At 38.3% G+C, this 18,904-nt stretch overlaps 2 protein-coding genes across 4 annotated transcripts; one reads left to right on the top strand and one right to left on the bottom strand.

The window, feature by feature from the left end:
• Positions 1–298: 298 nt before the first annotated feature.
• LOC137186961 (trichohyalin-like) lies at positions 299–6,524 on the bottom strand. Of its 3 annotated transcripts, none has more exons than XM_067595940.1 (4): positions 6,428–6,524; positions 4,106–4,863; positions 3,370–3,915; positions 299–3,174 (listed from the first exon to the last, which is right to left on the bottom strand). In XM_067595940.1, exons 2-4 carry the CDS (start codon positions 4,752–4,754, stop codon positions 2,951–2,953), a joined length of 1,419 nt encoding a protein of 472 aa, XP_067452041.1. In that variant the 5' UTR covers positions 4,755–4,863; positions 6,428–6,524; the 3' UTR covers positions 299–2,950. The 3 variants fall into 3 exon arrangements, with proteins under 3 accessions (XP_067452041.1, XP_067452040.1, XP_067452042.1); XM_067595939.1 differs by having other exon boundaries at positions 6,414–6,501; XM_067595941.1 differs by lacking the exon at positions 6,428–6,524 and adding an exon at positions 5,748–6,390.
• Positions 6,525–8,938: 2,414 nt separating this feature from the next.
• On the top strand, positions 8,939–17,008 carry tdp1 (tyrosyl-DNA phosphodiesterase 1). The gene is made up of 16 exons (XM_067595936.1): positions 8,939–9,098; positions 9,755–10,375; positions 10,712–10,755; positions 11,084–11,139; positions 11,814–11,910; positions 12,062–12,096; positions 12,641–12,733; positions 12,945–13,115; positions 13,344–13,422; positions 13,572–13,748; positions 14,071–14,119; positions 14,339–14,405; positions 14,720–14,827; positions 15,139–15,241; positions 15,502–15,607; positions 16,770–17,008. Exons 2-16 carry the CDS (start codon positions 9,757–9,759, stop codon positions 16,841–16,843), a joined length of 1,878 nt encoding a protein of 625 aa, XP_067452037.1. The 5' UTR covers positions 8,939–9,098; positions 9,755–9,756; the 3' UTR covers positions 16,844–17,008.
• The last annotated feature ends 1,896 nt before the right edge of the window (positions 17,009–18,904 follow it).

Here is an 18,904-nt window from a genome sequence, read left to right as displayed (position 1 = left end):
ACCAGCGACTCAAAACATTTTGGACATAATTTGCTTGTTTTTATTGTTTAATTTTTAGTTGCTTTAGCAAACCAATTTATTGTCCTGAAAACATGTTTTTGTTTACTAACAACAGAATGAAAACAGAAAATATCATATCAATCATCTAGAACAACAAAAATGTTCCCAATTTCAGAGCTTTGGATCATGGATCATCTTAACTCTGGTAAAACTTGTGCTGCTTTAAATGATGCTGTGTAACTGTATGATGTGACTTTGTATTCAAAGAACCTGTTAAAAACAGCACATAGACAACAAACCCAGCTCACAATTTATAACAAGAAAAACACTTTGTTCCATTGGAGAGTCTCAGTGAGCCAAACAAGTACACAAGTCAAAACAAACAACAATGACATTTGTTCATTTTTAGCAATTTTTTAAAATCTTAGTTCAACTTTATAGATTGAATTGTCCAGTTCACAACACAAAGAAAGTGTTACATACATCTTTTATATCTGTGTAAAACATGAGTGTGAAATAAGACTATTAGAATATTTTGGAATAAATCAAATCAGCTTAAATAAGATTTGAATCGTTGTGGTACATTTGATTTGATTGTGTTGGAAAACACACACTACTATTCTTTTCATTCCTTTAAAAATAATATTTTACTCATCATCACCCCCTCATGGGAGGACAAATAACTTTACTCTGAATTATTTTTTATCATATTCTACTTTTCTCCTCTAACTACTCAAATCTGAACGTGAAATCATTTATTTTCTAAATCATTTATTAGATTTATTTTTATTTTTTTAGTTTACATGTGTTTTAACTAGTTATTTTACATGCTTGTCATTTCTCTCTCTCTTTTTTTGATGCCACACCACACTGTGACGCATCCTGGTAACATTGTAACTGCGGCAACATTGTAACTGCTGTAAAATTGTAACTGCCAAAGCTGGAGCTAAAAAAACAGGTGCTTCCAACATTGATACAACATGGATCGTTTTGTGGTTAATTTTGAAGAATGGCTGGAAGAGGATGAGAAGAAAACAAAATGAAAAAAGGAGAGATATGTGGCATTGTCAAATGAAGACCTCAGTCAATTGGAGAAGTCGAGGAATGAAGCCAGTACGTCCCGGTCAACTTCTTGGGCTGTCAAATGTTTCCTGGACTATCTGGAAAACACTAAGCAAGCTGTGGATTTTGCATCTATTACAAAAGAAGATCTCAGTAGGATTCTCCACAAATTTTATGGTTCAATTAGAAATAACCAGGGTCAGTACTACTCCATCAGTAGCTACGTCGGGTTGAGAGCTGGCATTAATTGCTTTATGAAAAACCCTCCTCTTAGTCGGGCACAGTGTATCATGCAAGACAATAAGTTTACTACGTCAAATAATGTCTTTAGTGGACTCATAAAGTTTCTCAGGAGTGCAAGCCAGGAAAAAAATTGAACATCATCCAGCAATCTCTGAAAAGGTCCTGACAATACTGAAGAACTCAGAGACAATGAACCCAAACACACCACGGGGCCTGGTGAATAAAGTGTGGTTCGACATCCAGCTACATTTTGGGAGGAGAGGAAAGGAGGGTCTGAGGAAACTTGTACCACAATCTATCATAATAAAACGAGATTCAACAGGTGAGTTAATCAAAGCGCAACATCAAAGAGGCTGAAAGACTTGTAAAGTCTTGCATAATAGCATAATAACAAAATAATAATAATAGATGTTCTGCAGAAACATGGTCAAACTTGCCTAATGATTCTGTATTTCTACCAAATATGTGACACTAACCTTCAACGAGGAAACAAAAAAAACACAAAAACCATCATGAAAGGGATCGCCAAAGCAGAAGAGGGGCTGTTTGAAGACCCGGGAAATGAACTTTGCCCAGTTTCATCATTTGAAAAGTACTTATCTAAAATTCCTAAAGAGGCTAAAGCTTTTTACCTTCATCCAAAGAGAGGAGAAAAGTTAGGTGATGCTTCAGTGATGCTTACGGAAGCGCCTCGTTCCTGACCGCATCACTGTCGTGCCAACAATGACGGTAAAGCACACCCTCTCGTGTAACATTACTTAATTAGATTGAATTATATTAATAAATTTAAACCCACCTCCACCCCGCTCATCGGAGGACAAATGACTTTATTCTGTATTATTTGAAGTATTACTACTTTTCTCCTCTAACTTCTCTTGTCTGAATGTGAAATTATTTTATTTTCTAAATCATTTATCAGATTTACAGGGTTTTTTTTAGTTTTTTTTTAGTTTAAGTGTTTTTTAACTAGTTATTTTACATGCTTGTCATTTCTCTCTTTATTCAAATTTAACCCACCTCCACCCCCCTCATTGGAGGACAAATTACTTGATTCTGTATAACAATGATAATTTGAACCTCTAACTACTCAAATCTGATGTTGAAATTATTTATAATTATTTTCTAAATAATTTATTTGATGTTATAAGATTAGATTATATCAGTTTATATTATATTATTTTCTATACTATAATATATATTAGATGTAATTATGTTAATTAATTTTGAAAACCCCCTTGAAAACGAGATGGTGCATTTCAAGGGACTTATCCTCTATTACAATGATCATTTGAAATATTCTACTTTTCTCCTCTAACTCTCCTCTTTCTACTCTAATCTGAATTTTAAACTATTTATTTTCTAAATCATTTATTAAATTCAAGGTTGTTAGTTTAAGTGTGTTTTACCTAGTTATTTTACATGCTTGTCATTTCTCTTTTTAAATTTAAACTCTCGTCCACCCCTCTCATTGGAGGACAAATTACTTAATTTTGTATTACAGTAACCATTTGAAGTATTACTACTTATTCTACTTTTCTCCTCTTTTTTTATTTTTTTTAATTTTACATGAAAGCACAAATTATACTTGCATTTACATCTCTATACAAACCACATAGAGATGTAAATTGCAAGTATAATTTGCGCTTTACAGAACAACCATGTTCAAGTCACCATACCCGCTAGCGAACGCAGTAACGGCTTTGAAAAACAGACCAGGTTCCCTTTTGTCTCCTTCCTCTTCATTTTTCTTTTTTCTCTTCTTCTCCATCTTCTTTCTGATTCTCTCATCAATCTTTTGTTCTTTCTGCAGCAGCTTCCTCCTCTTAGCTTGTTGCCTCCATTGTCTCATCTCCATTTCAGGATTGTCACCTGAAAGACAGAAAATATCAGAGTTGATCTTTGAGTAAAACATGTGAATCTTGAACTCTTTGAACAGGTTGTTACAGAACACAGAATAATAATAAAGAAACATCTCTGACATCTTAATAAAAACATTACAATAAGCATGTAACTACACAACATGTATGAAATGTTTTGTTAAAGTATGAAAATTGACTTTCTTACCTCCAACATCAGCAGCAGCCTCTTTCTTGTAGGTCCTGCTGATGGCTTTGCTGAGTTGCTCCTTCTGGTGTTGGAGGAACCACATTTTCAGCTTTGCCAGGAGGCCCTTCTTTGGAACTGAGTCTTTGCTTTCTGCCCCCTCCTCCTCTCCTTCATCGTCTTTGTTGTCCACCTCCTCCTCTTCATCACTTTCCTCACTGTCTCTTTCCTCCACCTCCTCCTCATCACTTTCCTCACTTCCTCTGTACTCCACCACCTCCTCATCGCTTTCCTCACTGTCTCTGTACTCTACCACCTCCTCTTCATCACTTTCTTCACTTCCTCTGACCTCCACCACCTCCTCTCCTTTATGTTCCTCACTCTCTCTGTTCTGCTCCTCTGCATCACACTCCTGACCCTGTTTCTCCTTCTGCCTCCTCTGTCTTTCTCTCTCCTCCTTCTCCATCTTCTTTCTGATTCTCTCATCAATCTTTTGTTCTTTCTGCAGCAGCTTCCTCCTCTTAGCTTGTTGCCTCCATTGTCTCATCTCCATTTCAGGATTGTCACCTGAAAGACAGAAAATATCAGAGTTGATCTTTGAGTAAAACATGTGAATCTTGAACTCTTTGAACAGGTTGTTACAGAACACAGAATAATAATAAAGAAACATCTCTGACAACTTAATAAAAACATTACAATAAGCATGTAACTACACAACATGTATGAAATGTTTTGTTAAAGTATGAAAGTTTCTTACCTCCAACATCAGCAGCAGCCTCCTTCTGGTAGGTCCTGCTGATGGCTTTGCTGACTTGCTCCTTCTGGTGTTGGAGGAACCGCATTTTCAGCTTTGCCAGGAGGTCCTTTTTTGGAGCTGAGTCTTTGCTTTCTGCCTTCTCTTCCATCTTCCGCTTCTCTTTCTCCTCCCTCTCCTGTCTTTCCTTCTTCTCCCTCTCCCTTTTCTCACTTTCTCTCTCCTCCTCTCGTGCCTGTATTTCTCTTTCCTCCTCCATCCTTCTTCTCTTCTCCATCCTCTGTCTTTCGGTTTCCTCCCTCTCTTGTCTCTCTCTCTCTTCCTGCTCCTGTCTTTCTCTCTCCTGTCTTTCTCTCGCCTCCTTCCTTCTTTTCCTACTTTCAATCCACTCCTGTCTTTCAGTTTCCTCCTTCTCCTGTCTCTCTTTCTCCTCTCTCTCCCGTCTTTCTCTTTCCTCCTTCCTCCTTTTCCTCCTTTCAATCCTGTCCTGCTGTTCAAGTTCTGGTCTGTCTCTGCCCATCTTCTCCTGTCCTTCTGTTTCCTTCCTTGCTTGTCTCTCTCCTTCTTCTCTCTCTGCCTTTGCCCTCTTCCTCCTCTTCTCCATCCTCTCTTGTCTTTCTTTCTTCTCCTGCTCGTATCTCTCTCCCGCCATCCTTTGCAGTTATCCTTTTTCAACCTTCCTCAGCCTTTGTCTCATCTCCTTCTCTCTTCCTCTGTCCATCCACTTGAGTTCTTCTTGCTCTACCACTCTCTGTAGTATTCTGAAAGATAAAGAAATAATAAAATATTTTAATGTAATTGCAATATGAATTTTAAACTAAATGTCACGTTTTGATATTCCTACCATGTACAGTTTTTATTTTGTGATCACTTTCATTCAGAGACTCCTTAAAGATGTGTACCAACAGACTGGCCAGCTGTGGGGGTCTGACCCCTCACACAAAACACCCACCACCTTACACGTAACAGCTGGCCTATCATCATCATTTAACCCTCTATTCCTGCCAGGACGCTGCTTTTCAGCATATTTAAACATGCAAACGAAGAGTGAGTATATAGTGACAGTCCTGCTCAATATCTGTATATTAAAACTAATTCCTGCTGCCCGTCTTACACTGGGTCAAACAGTGAGCCACATCTATTATGGTAACACCAACACATATGAGTTCAACTGTTCAGCAATGAATAGAAGTTGAGCATTAAAAAAAACGTTTTTGGATATAGTTGCTCTTTTATTCACATCACAACTATGCAAAGAAAGTGATAAGTGTGTCACTTATCACAAAGGAAGAACTAGATGCGCAGTCTATTTTACACGTAATACACGACAAAGTGAACTTGCATTCCCTATGTACAACAAAAGATGCACATTTTTGGCAAATTACTCAGAAAAGTATCCATAACTTATCACTTATTGACAAAGTAATTACATAAATCCACTCATTTGTCAACAGTAAAAATAATTAGTTTGAACTCATTATTGTTATTTATTCATTGCAGCTCTGTCAAAAATATCTAACAACTCCAAAGCCTCCCGCCACACCGACAAGTAGCATTTTCTGTATTTAAAACGTGTAGAAATTAAATAAAAAAATGAGATTTTGTTGAACTACAGCCAGTCTGAGGTTTGTAGTTATTTACTTACCATCCCCAGCTAACGTTAGCTTTAGTCAAGAGGACTGCACACAGCAGCATTCTCACAGTGAAGCCGCGGGCTTCACACCATGGTTCACACCCTTCCACCTCCGGAAAAAACCCAGGTGACCCCTGAATAAATACTTTATAAGCTTCACGGGCCAAATACGAAAACAGAAATCGCAAATAAAACAATTGAATAGTATAGGAAGAGGTATTCCTCCTTGTTTGCTGGACGCTAGACATCTAACTGAACTTCAACTGGAGCACCTGCGCTAAGCTAACAGCTAACGTTAGCTAGCCCTCCACTGAACACAAGGAAAACATTAAAATCAACATTCACAATTACTCCTGGTAGGAGAAGGCGTTATTGTAGGTTAAATACTGAAAGAATTTCAAATTGTAATTAGTTACATTACTCGTTACTGAAGAAATAATCAGTCATTTGTGATACTATAACATGTTACTCAATAACATTAATGCCTTACTACTAAATACCAGCAATTAATTTTTTTTTTACAGAATAACACAGTAAAATTCGTTTCTTCTTTCCTCGACACAATATATTTCCCCAACAAAAGTATTTAGCAAAGACGCTAATGCTAGGCTAATCAGCATAATTAGTTAATAAGTAATGCTAGTACTAATTAGCCTAGCTTAGCTTAGCTTAGCTTACCTTAGCTTACTTACCTATGGGTTGTAACAGTATGGCCTTACCTTTCCGACGTCTCGTTGCAAATGACAGTTAACGCGGGCTGTACTTATATACTGTACTGCTGATGACGTCACCGTTCTGGAATCATGGAGGAGGAGCCTCTGGTTGCTATGCACATAATGTTTTAGTATATTTCTTTTCATTTCATTTCATTACTATTTTTTCTCTCGAGTTGTAACCGGAGATATGTCATGTGTTTTGTATGTAGTGTTATTTAAGTTAAAGAAAATCTCGTTTTGAGAGGATCTGCTGGTTGCTAAACAAAACATGTAAATGAAACAATGTGTGTGTGTGTGTGTATTAATATTCATTTTCCCAGTGCTTTTGGTTTCGTTTTACTTAACTGTAAATTAATCAGCAGAAATAATTACCAGTAAGTTACATCTATAAAGAAATTATGTAAATACTATGTGAAGATATTAATATCATAACAATAGGATTGTGAAGCTTGTCAAATATACAATATTAAAAAAAAACTTATTGAGTCTATTTTCTCCATTAAAAAATCATTATAGTAGAATATGATAGCACAATAAACTTTTACAGAATACTTAAAATAATTAAAAATGAATAATTAGAAAAGGAATGCTCAACTTGAGTGTTGTAGTAATATCAGCCTGCTGTTACTTCATATCATACTTAAAAATGTGTTTTTCTTCTTGTTTATTCACTTGGATGTTTGTGCTTCACTGTGCAGAGTTTGACACTAGAAGGATGTTTTCACTTTAATCTGCTGAAGGCATGGATTTAGAGAGAGAGTTCTCTTTATACATCCATGGCTGAAGGAGGAAAAAGTTTCTCTTTGCCCGCAGAAAATCTAAATTTAAGGAGCGGGCCTATGAACATGATTTATGACATCACAACTAGTTTGGAGCCAGCCACGGTCCAATATGCAACTAACACAAACTGCCTCCAGTGCACATACAGATGTGGCCAAAATTATTGGTACCCTTGCATTTCATTAAAATAATGCACCATTCTCCCTGAACACTGCTGAAATTAGAAGATATTTTATTATCAATGCATGTCTATTCATGCTTATTTTACAAAGACAGTCTAAAATAGCCTGGACAAAATTAGTGGTACCCTTTAGAAGTTGTAAGAAATAATTGATTTGAAGTGATACTGTAAGCAGACTATTGTGTTTTAATTAGTATCACAAATGTTTTCAATCTTATAATCACTTATGCAGCCAGTTTAAAAGGAGAAAATTACTCATTCTGCTGTTTTTTGCCACTTTGTGCATCACATTGAACATGGAAAACAGAAGGAAAACTAGAGAGTGGTCTGAAGACATTAGATTAAAGGTAATAGCCAAGCATTGTCAACATAAAGGTTACAAGACCATTTCCAACGAGCTTGATGTTCCTTTGACCACTGTTGCCAATATTATTAAGAAGTTTAAGGCCCATAGAACTGTAGCCAACATCTCTGGATGTGGTCGCAAGAGGAAAATTGGCTTGAGATTTGAACAGAAGGATTACTTGATTGGTTGAGAAAGAACCAAGGAAAACTTCAATACAGATCCAAGCTGATCTTCAAATTCAAGGTACAATAGTTTCAAGTCGCACCATCTGTCACTGTCTGAATGAAAATGGGCTCCATGGTAGAAGACCAAGGAAGACCCCACTTCTAAGAAGGAGACACATAAAAGCCAGACTGGACTTTGTCAAAATGCACACAGTTCCTCTGGGAGAATGTGCTTTGGACAGATGAAACAAAATTAGAGCTTTTTGGTAAATCACACCAACCCAGATGTTTACAGAAGAAAAAATGAAGCCTTCAAAGAAAAGAACAACATGACTACTGTGAAACATTGAGGAGGCTCAGAAATGTTTTGGGGTTGCTTTTCTGCCTCAGGTATTGGGGGCCTTGAATCTGTGCAGGACACAATGAAATCAGAAGTCTATCAAGACATTTTGGAGCGAAAGGTACAACCCAGTGCCAGAGAGCTGTATCTTAGTTGCAGGTCATGGGTCTTCCAGCAGGTTTATGACTCCATACATACATCAAAAAGCACCCAAGAGTGGATGAGAAGAAAATATCGGACCGTTTTGAAGTGGTCTGTTATGAGTCCTGATCTGAATCCCATTGAACATCTGTGGAAAGAGCTGAAACTTGGAGTTGGCAGACGGCAGCCATCAAACCTGAGAGAACTGCAGCAGTTTACTCAAGAAGAGTGGGCCGAACTACCAGTGGAGAAGTGTAGAAACCTTATTCAGAGTTACAGAAAGTGATTGACTGCAGTTATTGCCATCAAAGGCTATGCTACAAAATATTAAGTTAAGGGTACCAATATTATTGGCCATGCCAATTTCATTTATTGTTGCATTCGAGGCTTAAAAGATGTATCACATTTTCTAAAATATATTTTAAATCATATTTTTAGGATGTATTTTACTCTCTTCATACATCTATCACCGATACGAGCAGCGCCTGATGTAGCGCCAACGCGGTGGAACTACAAGTAAACAGGGAGTTTCGACCCGGACGTATAAACCATGAGCACGTCCTGCATTTTGGTTGGTTTCATCCATGGTTTCGTGCGAGTGTTGTATAAAGTTTGCTCAGCGTCGGATCAACAACAATAGATAAAAGCCTCTACGTTCACAACACCACTCTGCTGCTGCTCTCCTCTCTGACTTGGTAAAGCAAATATCAGGCTCGACCTCCGGATCATTTTGGCTTTAAATTAAATCAGTTTCAAATTCAATCATTTGTTATTTACTCATTGCAGAACTTATATCTTTTCCATCCAAAATGTGCATTTGTTGCTATATAGTTTCAAATTTTGACCATTTTTAAATCAATGTTTTTCTACTAAGCATGGTTTCCTGCTATTTTTGCACATCTGCATGTAGGCTTTGTTTATGGATCTTCACACGTTTCATATTTCGACATCTGCACTAGGCTGTTTAACACCCCCAATTAAAAACAAACAAACTTGATGCATCGTCTCCGATGTTATTTTGATTCGTTCATTTTAGTCAGACATGCCTAAATACAGAATATCTCTCTCTTCAGTTTGAGTTCTCCAGCCACAAACGTCTCTAGCACCCAGAATTAAATCTGATTTAGATCCATAGATATAAACAATCACAGATCACCATCAGATCGGCTGAATAACCTGGCTCAAAGCTTATTTGTCTTGTAAGTTCAAAGATATAAATGTGTACAGTATGTTTGACATACTGAAGCAGGTAGAATCAGTCCTATCAGTGTGTGCTTGGCCTTTTACATGTCTGTCACTTCAGGCTGGTATCTTGTGTGACTGGTTGCCATCCTCCTGTTTCTCTGGTCAGGCATGTCTCAGGGCAGTCACCACGGCAAGTGGACCATCTCCAGCAGTGATGATGATGATGACGTTCTTCCTCCCTCTGGGACCACAGCATCAAAGTCTCACCGACTGGCTGAATCCAATCACAGCTCCCACCGGTCTCATTCTCCCCCTGCCTCCAAACTGGAACCAGCAACAGCCACTGTGGAGGTGAAACCGGAACCAGCTAAAACTCCTGTATCCTCGCTTCTCATTGGCTCTGAGGCCAGACAGCTGGCTGCAATAAACCAGTTAAATCCAGTAAAGTATGAGTCCAGTCCTTCATTGGCTGGAAAGCGGAAGAAAGAGGTGTCAGACGGATCAGGCTGGGCCCTCTCAGATAGTGATGATGATGATGATGGTGGTGCAGCAAAGGGGAAGAGTGTCAGTAACTTACCAAAGAGGCAGCCTCTGGCCCCCAAAACTAAGAAACCGAAGGTGGAGAATGAGCGCCCTCCCAGCCCCCATGGCCGGCTCTACTATATCGATGAGCCAGAGGACTTCTTTGAATCCAGTGTTCCTTGTCTGAATGACACGTACAGGTTTTACCTCAACAAGGTCACCGGCCTGGACAGGAAGTACAACAATGGAGCTCTGCACATCAGAGGTGAGATGAGTTCAGTTTAATTACAGAAAGTGCAGAAAGTTTGGTTTGACATTTGAGGAACAAAAAGACAATGCACTGGCAAAGATTTCTGCCTTCTATTAATACTTTGGTTGCTTTTAGTTCATTTTTATCAAAGGGCATCAGAGTGATTTCATTAGAGACCCTCCAGTAAAATGAAGCTCCTAGTTTTAATCCCCCAGTGACCACAGCTCCTTTGTTTCTGACCCTGGCTGCTGATTGGTCTAACACCACTGCCAAAAAGATGAATCCTCTCTTGTCACCAGTCATTTACACAGTTCTATCCAATAATATTTTATTTGTTTTTTTTTCATCTAGATATCCTGTCCCCATTATTTGGGACCTTGAAAGAATCCGTTCAGGTGAGCAATCACGTAAACTGCAGGGTTTCTCCCAGGAAACTGTTTAGCTGAGGTGGCAAGACACCCAGATCCTGATGCATCCTGTCTTCTAAGCAACGTAGTTGGTTGAACACAGCCTAAATATAGCTTCTGCTCTTTTTACTTGAAGGTTCATGTTTCATATTAGTTTTTTATGATGTTAGCAGAGATTGTGTTTGTTTCAGGAAAGGCAGTGCACCTGTGCTATAAAAAGCTGTAGAAACAATTTTATGTACTTTTTTTTTTTTTTTTAACATATATTTTATCAGTGTACTCTGGTCTGCCATTAATATGCTCTATTCCTTCATAGTTTAACTACTGCTTTGATATTGCCTGGATGGTTCAGCAGTACCCATCAGAGTTTAGGTAAGGCTCGCCTCGTCATTGCTACAATCACATTATCACAAACATACCTTCATTATGCTGATTTCCAGGATGCTGCTGATATCCATAATTCCACAAAAGGCAATTTGAAATTTTATGTAATTTAAGTAAACAGCGCCCTCTAGTGTATTATTTCATGCGTACCACAAATGTACTAAAAATGGAGAAACATCTTTGACAAGCTCTCTTATTAAAACATAATTTAATGAAGTAAATAATCCTGCAGCTAGCTGTACATTAGTTAGTTAAAAAATGAATATGTTCAACATTTTGGAGATTGTGTATATGGCTAGGTTAAAGGGTTTGGCCAACATGATTTTTTCAAGGGTGTTATCACAATAGTGTATCTAAGCCTGCTCTGTTTTTGTAATTTTTATTCCCAACATTTAGTCATGTTTCCTTAGATCTTATTCTCAGGGTGAAAAGGCTCTGCAAAGTACATTTTCATCAATAATGGGACACTAAAAATCCCCATTGCAAACCACAACAACCAGATGCTTTTATACTTATAGCAGATGTTAAAGCAAGATGACACACTACACATATTCAGTTACAAGGGAAACTATAATTCATAGACATATAATACAAGTTGAGGAAGGTGATTATCAGGCGAAACATGCCCCATCTGACCCTTTGTCTCTGTGTTGTGTTTTCAGGGATCGTCCAGTTCTGATTGTCCATGGGGATAAGAGGGAGGCCAAGGCCCGGCTGGTCCAGCAGGCTCAGCCCTACCCTCATATTCGATTCTGCCAGGTACAAACTCACCACCACAGGGAAACATGTGTTTTTATTATAACACATTAAAAACATATAAAAAAAGCATTCAAACATGTAAATTATTTTAAAGTTTATTCATGCTGGATCACCCTTTTATGGGACTAAGGAGTTTGATTTTCTCTTACAGGCCAAGCTGGATATTGCTTTTGGAACTCACCACACGTAAGCGTTTCTCTTCCTGCCTGATGTTATTGCTTTCCTGATGGTATCTCTAGCTGAAACTTATTGGGCTTGACACTAGTGGAGTTCAGTCAGAAATTGTCTGTGGGACTCTTGTCTAAAATCCTTCATTCAAGGGGAGGGTGTGTTAGCAATTATCTGTCCTTAATATTATATATAATTATAATAATTATATCCCTAATATTATTCTAGTGTCTATTGTTGTATCGTTTGTTTACATGTGGGTGAGCCAGTTCCAGTTCACTGAATGCTCCTGTTACTGTCGTTGCTTACTGGGACACTTAATTGAACTGAGCCATTGTTAATGTCATTAACGAGTCACAGTGTGTGTGTGTATTATTTCACTGTTTGCACTCTATAGCAACTTTTACTGACTGGCAGATACGGTGGTGTGGTTAATTGCAGAATGTGCAATTACTCATGATTGTTTTAAAGCCCCAGTGTACATAGTAGATATTAACAGTCTTGTAATGAACCATCGCCTACTGTTATATACCGCAGATATTTGTCCTGTGTCTTTGTACAGGAAGATGATGTTGCTGTGGTATGAGGAAGGCTTCAGAGTCATCATTCTCACCTCCAACCTCATCAGAGCTGACTGGTACCAGAAAACACAAGGGTAAATCTGTCTTTCTGACCTTTTTTTTTTTTTTTTTTAAAAAACAACTTTCATATAACCAAGGAAGTGTTTTACAACTCCAACATGCTGAATATGAGCCACATTAAAAGAAGAGATTGTCTGACTCGAGAGAAACAGTATTTACATATTTGTTGCATGGTAACCTGATGTAAGGACTGGGGACGATAATCTGTTTTTTTTCCCATTCCAGGATGTGGATGAGCCCCCTGTTTCCACGGTTACCAAAGGGCAGCAGTGCGAGCGCAGGTGAGTCGCCCACCTTCTTTAAGAGAGACCTGCTGGAATACCTGGCGTCGTACCGCGCACCAGAGCTCGAAGAGTGGATCCAACGAATCAAAGAGCACGACCTGTCAGAGACAAGGCACGTAAAGTTACACACACATGCATATTTGATACATACAGGCTTCTGCTCCTCTGTGATGGAAGTAGCAATGTTGGAATATGAGGAGGTATAATAATGACATGGTAGCAAATAAGTAGGTAATATTTACATTAGTCTGCTGCTATATGATGGTCCTGCAACAATGCAGTTGTTAGTGAATGCAAAATATGGATCACAAGTTACCCTAATATTAGCCTCTGTCTTCAGGGTGTATTTGGTCGGCTCAACCCCAGGGAGGTATGTTGGTGCAGACATGGAGCGCTGGGGCCACCTGAGGCTGAGGAAGGTTAGGTTCTCTCTGTTTTCCCCTGCTCTCCTCATCTCCTGTTCTTCTTTCTCATTTAGCATGAATTTTAGATAACTGCAAGCGTCATTACATTTCATGACGTTACTCTCTTACTGGGGTCTCTTCTCCTTCTCTTATTTTGTTTCCAGCTGCTGTATGAACACACAGATCCTATTCCCGGTGAGGAACGATGGCCTGTGGTTGGCCAGTTCTCCAGCATAGGCTCCATGGGACTGGATAAGACCAAATGGTTGGCTGCGGAGTTTCAGCGCACCCTGACTACACTGGGGAAAACCTCTCTTCGCCCAGACCCCCCTATTCACTTAGTACGTTCCACAAACACAAACTTTATATGGATCCTTGATGAGACATACAAAATAAGGCCATGTAAACAGTTCTCCACTACTTCTAATGCTACTACTGTTGTCTATGACTGAATATTCTTAAACGGTAAATGCGGTCATTTTAAAGTTACATCTTTACACTTTTGACTGTTGGACATTTGATTGCCTAAAATCAATGTGTAAATGGTTTCTGCTGACTGATCTCTTATCTTTCTGGTTAATTGTAAATATAACGTACTGTATAAACTAAGATTAGAGTGCTCTGAATTTCTAAAACAAGTAACTACTGGTTGATCTTTTGCAGCTGTATCCATCAGTAGATGATGTGAGGACTAGTTTGGAAGGTTATCCTGGTGAGTATTTTGAAACATTCATTCGTTAAAAAGTCATGTGTCCTGTAGGTAACTTACATATAGGAACACCCCATCATTAAATGCAGGTAAACTTTGGAAGCTTGTTTTCTTTATTATTTATCCATTTACCCATCAGCCTCATAATTATCTACTTTAAGTGTCTGACTGACTTTAAATTGATGTCTCTGGTTGTGTTGTACATCTTCTTTTGTCCTCCAGCGGGAGGATCTCTTCCCTACAGTATCCAGACAGCTCAGAAACAGCTCTGGCTCCACTCCTACTTCCAGTAAGTCCATTTCTATTAATCAAAATTCAGCCCTACTGTAAGGATACAGTGGTACTTACACTATTACCAGTAGGCTAACTGATCCTACAGTTCTTTGACTCATCATGTCTCCTTCAGATTAACCAACACTTTTGTTATTATTTAATTTTACACTACAGTGTCTTGCAGGTAGACCATTAATATTGGATGGCTATGAACAGGATGACTGTAGTTTAGTATAGATTCTGTTGAACCTCTAATCTTCAAGTCTACCATTATGTGTGTGTGTGTGTGTGTGTGTGTGTGTGTGTGTGTGTGTGTGTGTGTGTGTGTAGCCGTTGGAAGGCTAACATGACAGGGAGGACTCATGCGATGCCACACATCAAGACCTACCTGAGGGTGTCGCCAGATTTCACTCAGCTTGCCTGGTTCCTCGTCACAAGGTGTGTGTGCTTCACATGTGTTCATTGTTCTTTTGTAAGAAGTAGCACATTTTCATTCTATATACTATTTATACAGTACTGGACATTATTTTTTTACTTTATCACTCACTCTTGTAGCTGAAATTGTTGTGATAACTGATTTGAGAAATGATACCATCTAAAACCAGAAACAAGTTTTGTCATGTTTCAAGGTCAAACTTCACCCTACTGACAGTGATCAGATCATTTTCATCCCAAAATGATCCTTTCTTTATCCACGCTGATGTTTTGCAAGATTACACCTTCTCTGTGTATGTGTGTGTGTGTTTTAGTGCCAACCTGTCTAAAGCAGCATGGGGTGCACTAGAAAAGAACAACACTCAGGTGATGGTTCGATCATATGAGCTTGGAGTCCTCTACCTGCCCTCCGCCTTTGTAAGAACAACACACACACACAATGGACACACAATACCCATTTCTTCTGCAGCAAAGAGGAAAAGAATATAATAAATAAAACCATCTACACCTCTTTACATTTTCGTCACTATAACATATAAAGTGTAGAAATATGAAGGACAGTACAGAAAATAAAGTGTTTTAAGTAACAGAGGTTGTTCTCAATGGTTTCTAAATGTTATTGAAGTGTATGACTCTGCAGAGCTTGTGTATGTAGTGTGATGATTGTCTCATTACAGAACATGAAGACCTTCCCTGTTCACAAAAATCCATTTCCTGTCTCCTCGTCCTCCTCTGGTTTTCCTGTGCCCTTTGACCTACCTCCTACACGCTACTCTCCTAAAGGTACAGGAGTATGTGTGTGTCTTTCATGTCTGATTTCAGAGTTATACTGAACTCTGTTGTTTTAAACCTCAGTTAAACCTACCGTGCAGCAGGCAAAGCCTAAAGTGTTGTCACAGTGACCTCTAGTGGCATGTAAGTGACTGTAACAACACAAAGGAACCTGGTTCATTTTGACAAGCTCATCATGGTTAGATAAGCAATGCAATGAGTTTAGAGTGGTTGTACAAAGTTTCTTAATGCATGGTGGACATCAACAAAACCTGTACCCCAAACTGTCAGCATCAGTAAGTGCTGTTTTGGAATTAACATATAGGGGGCACTGTGGCCCTGCTGGGCCTCTGCTGAGTTGTCACCATATTTTATATTTTGTTCAATGTGAATAATCATGGAAATACGAACATTACAGAAAAGTTGTTGAATGGGTTAGTAGTTTTCCTGTAGTACTTCACCGCAGTTCTCCAGAGACGCTAGAATGCAGCCATACTGAAGGACTTTAGGTCAAGGCCACCTTCTTTGTCTGTTGTGCTTTTTTTGTTCCATACCCCAGTCAAGAAATAGAGGGTTTGAGTGTCACTGAGCCATATCTTAGTAATATATTACATTTTTTTCTGAAACTTTTAGCAGAAAATTTGGGCATAATTTATAATCAATGCACTCTAATAATGAATGATGCGATCTAAGAGGTACCATTTCGATATTAAAGGGGACCTATTATGCTTTTCTTTATTTTCAGTCATATATATATATATATATATATATATATATATATATATATATATGTATGTATGTATATGTGTATGTGTGTGTGTGTGTGTGTGTGTGTGTGTGTGTGTGTGTGTGTGTGTGTGTATAAGAGACAGGAGCAAAAACTGCCTGTTAGAGACAGAGGCTGAACTGAGGGGCTGCATAAAGGGCCAGGTTAAGATAAATAAGGAGTTTTTTGAATTGTGAATCATGCAAACTACTCTAGTGGAGTCCCAGAATAAAAATATAGGCTTGAAATGAGTGTAGTAGGTCCCCTTTATGCATGCTCTAAAGAGGCATGTGAGGTGTGTTCTTTCACAAATGCTGTCATTTAATGTAATGACATGTCCATCTCTCTAAAGGTAAATCAAAGTATTTACCTTAATTTTACTGACCTCTCTTCTTTTTGTGTTGACAGATCAGCCTTGGATCTGGAACATCCCGTACAACCAGGCCCCTGACACACACGGCAACATCTGGGTTCCCTCCTGAATGCACACACACTCACATACAGATTTCTCTCTCTTACTTTATAACTGCTGTGGTTGTAACTGTCAGTACTGTTTCTATGTGTTAGCTGTCATTAACATTATATTTTTTATATTTTTTTACTGTTCTGTAGACAATAAATAAAACATGTTAACATTTTCCAGCTCATATTGCTGTCTCCTTTAATAATCCAACAGGATTTAAATGTCATGTGACATACTTCATTATTATATGTGTATTATTTTTACTTCACATTAGGATCCCACTAGAATCTCTTCATTTTTTTCACTTAAGGCCTGTTCAACAAAGCATCAAGATCCTACAGTAGGTCACCAAATTGTCAACACTACGAGCATTATATTTTCCTGATAAAATTTTTTGTGGTAATTTTTCCTTCATTTTTTTCCCTCAATCTTGAAGATACAACCGCAAAGGATTACATTTGAAGGAACAAAGTCAGCTTACTCAATGCCCACTGATCAAACTCATATCAGAGGTCTAGGACAAGATTTTGTCTAAATGCAGCGAATACAGCATCTTACTGAGATACTTTGAGGTCCTGCAAGAAATAAATTAAAGTGGCAGCTTAGTGTAGACCAGCTCTTTGAGTTCAACATCGCTGTACAGCAAATTTCATGACAGAGAAAAGAGTTTATTGGTTTTGAATGCTGTTCTGAATATGATGATTCAGCAGTAAGGGCTGTTCCTTAATATCAGCATGAAGTTAGTTTTCGTTGGCAGCTATAGGGCCTAAAGTCACAATTAATGGAGAACACAACTGTTTGAAATGTGTCCATACTACCATATTTTATCATGCACACACAAACACATAATAGCCCGTTGTATGTGCTATTAGTTTGTTACCACTAAGTGCATTAAGTGGTGATTCTCAGTCTCAGCCATCAGTACCCACTGCAGCTTTTCAAACTCACCAAGTTGATAATCTTATTCCTCAGGTCCCTCAGGTTTAAATTAGTCACTGATTAAGCAGTTAGAACAAACCAACAGGTCTCTGTGTAATGAGCTCCAGTAGGGCTACACCTAAGAAGTCAAGTACTAAGTAAAACTAAGTAATTAGTAAAGTAAGTAATTAGTAATTAAACTTAGTAATGTAAGTAGGGTAACTGTCCTTGCACTTGTTTTTTTTTTCCGAGTGCTGAAATGTACTTTTTCAAACCTGTATTTACCAGTATACATTGTGTTTAAAAGGGGCCTATTGAGACATATTTGAACTATAAGTCACCCCAGGTGCCCTGATACTTGTTTGTTCCTGCTCTTCAGACAGCCTGTGCACAACACTGATTGTCAGCATATTTTTAGTTAACTCCAGCTGTTTTATGTCACTGATGCACATGAGGAAATCTGTGACATGTTAGTTCCTTTTACTAAAAAGTCACAAGATCAACACTATCCACTTTCAGGACCTGTGTTTTGCAGCTCTGTTGGGTACAAGGGGGTGCACTTTGGGGGGGTTTTGAAGAATGATCAGGTGTAATGTTAACTTCAGCAGGGTGGCTTGTTTTCTATCTTTCTGAAGTTTAGTGTGACAATGAACTTTTTTGTGGATAAAAGAGAATCGTCTAAATGTTTGCACTGTAAATAAAATGTTACACTTGAAATAAGGAACAGGAATATTTTGAGCGTGTGCGGAAAAAGCTGGAATAAAACAGTTGGAAAGTTGGTTCTGGAGCTGCGTAATATGACCAGCCTGAGACATAAACAAACTAAGGAACATAAATTTGGGGTGGACAAAATATTAGAAGAGTATAGTACATGTTTTCAACAAAAAACATGAATAAGTATACGCAGTATTTCAGGGATACTGAATGTGTTAAGATCTGGGAGGTCTGCTCTGCTGCACCACAGCCTTCTTAACCATCTGAGGGCAGCACAGACCCTAGAGTCTTTTAAAAAAGGCTTTTCTTTTCAGAAAGGCTTTTTCATCTTAACTCTTATTATATGTTGTGTGTTCTATGTTATTAATACTGAAGCACTTTCAGTTTCACTATGAATGAAAAGTGCGGTACAAATTAAATGTATTATTATTATTGTTGTTGTTGTTGC

This window comes from Thunnus thynnus, chromosome 1 (assembly GCF_963924715.1).
Source record: "Thunnus thynnus chromosome 1, fThuThy2.1, whole genome shotgun sequence".
Taxonomy (NCBI): domain Eukaryota; kingdom Metazoa; phylum Chordata; class Actinopteri; order Scombriformes; family Scombridae; genus Thunnus; species Thunnus thynnus.
Note: the sequence above shows the minus strand (reverse complement) of the source record. Positions and strands in the feature narration are given on the sequence as shown.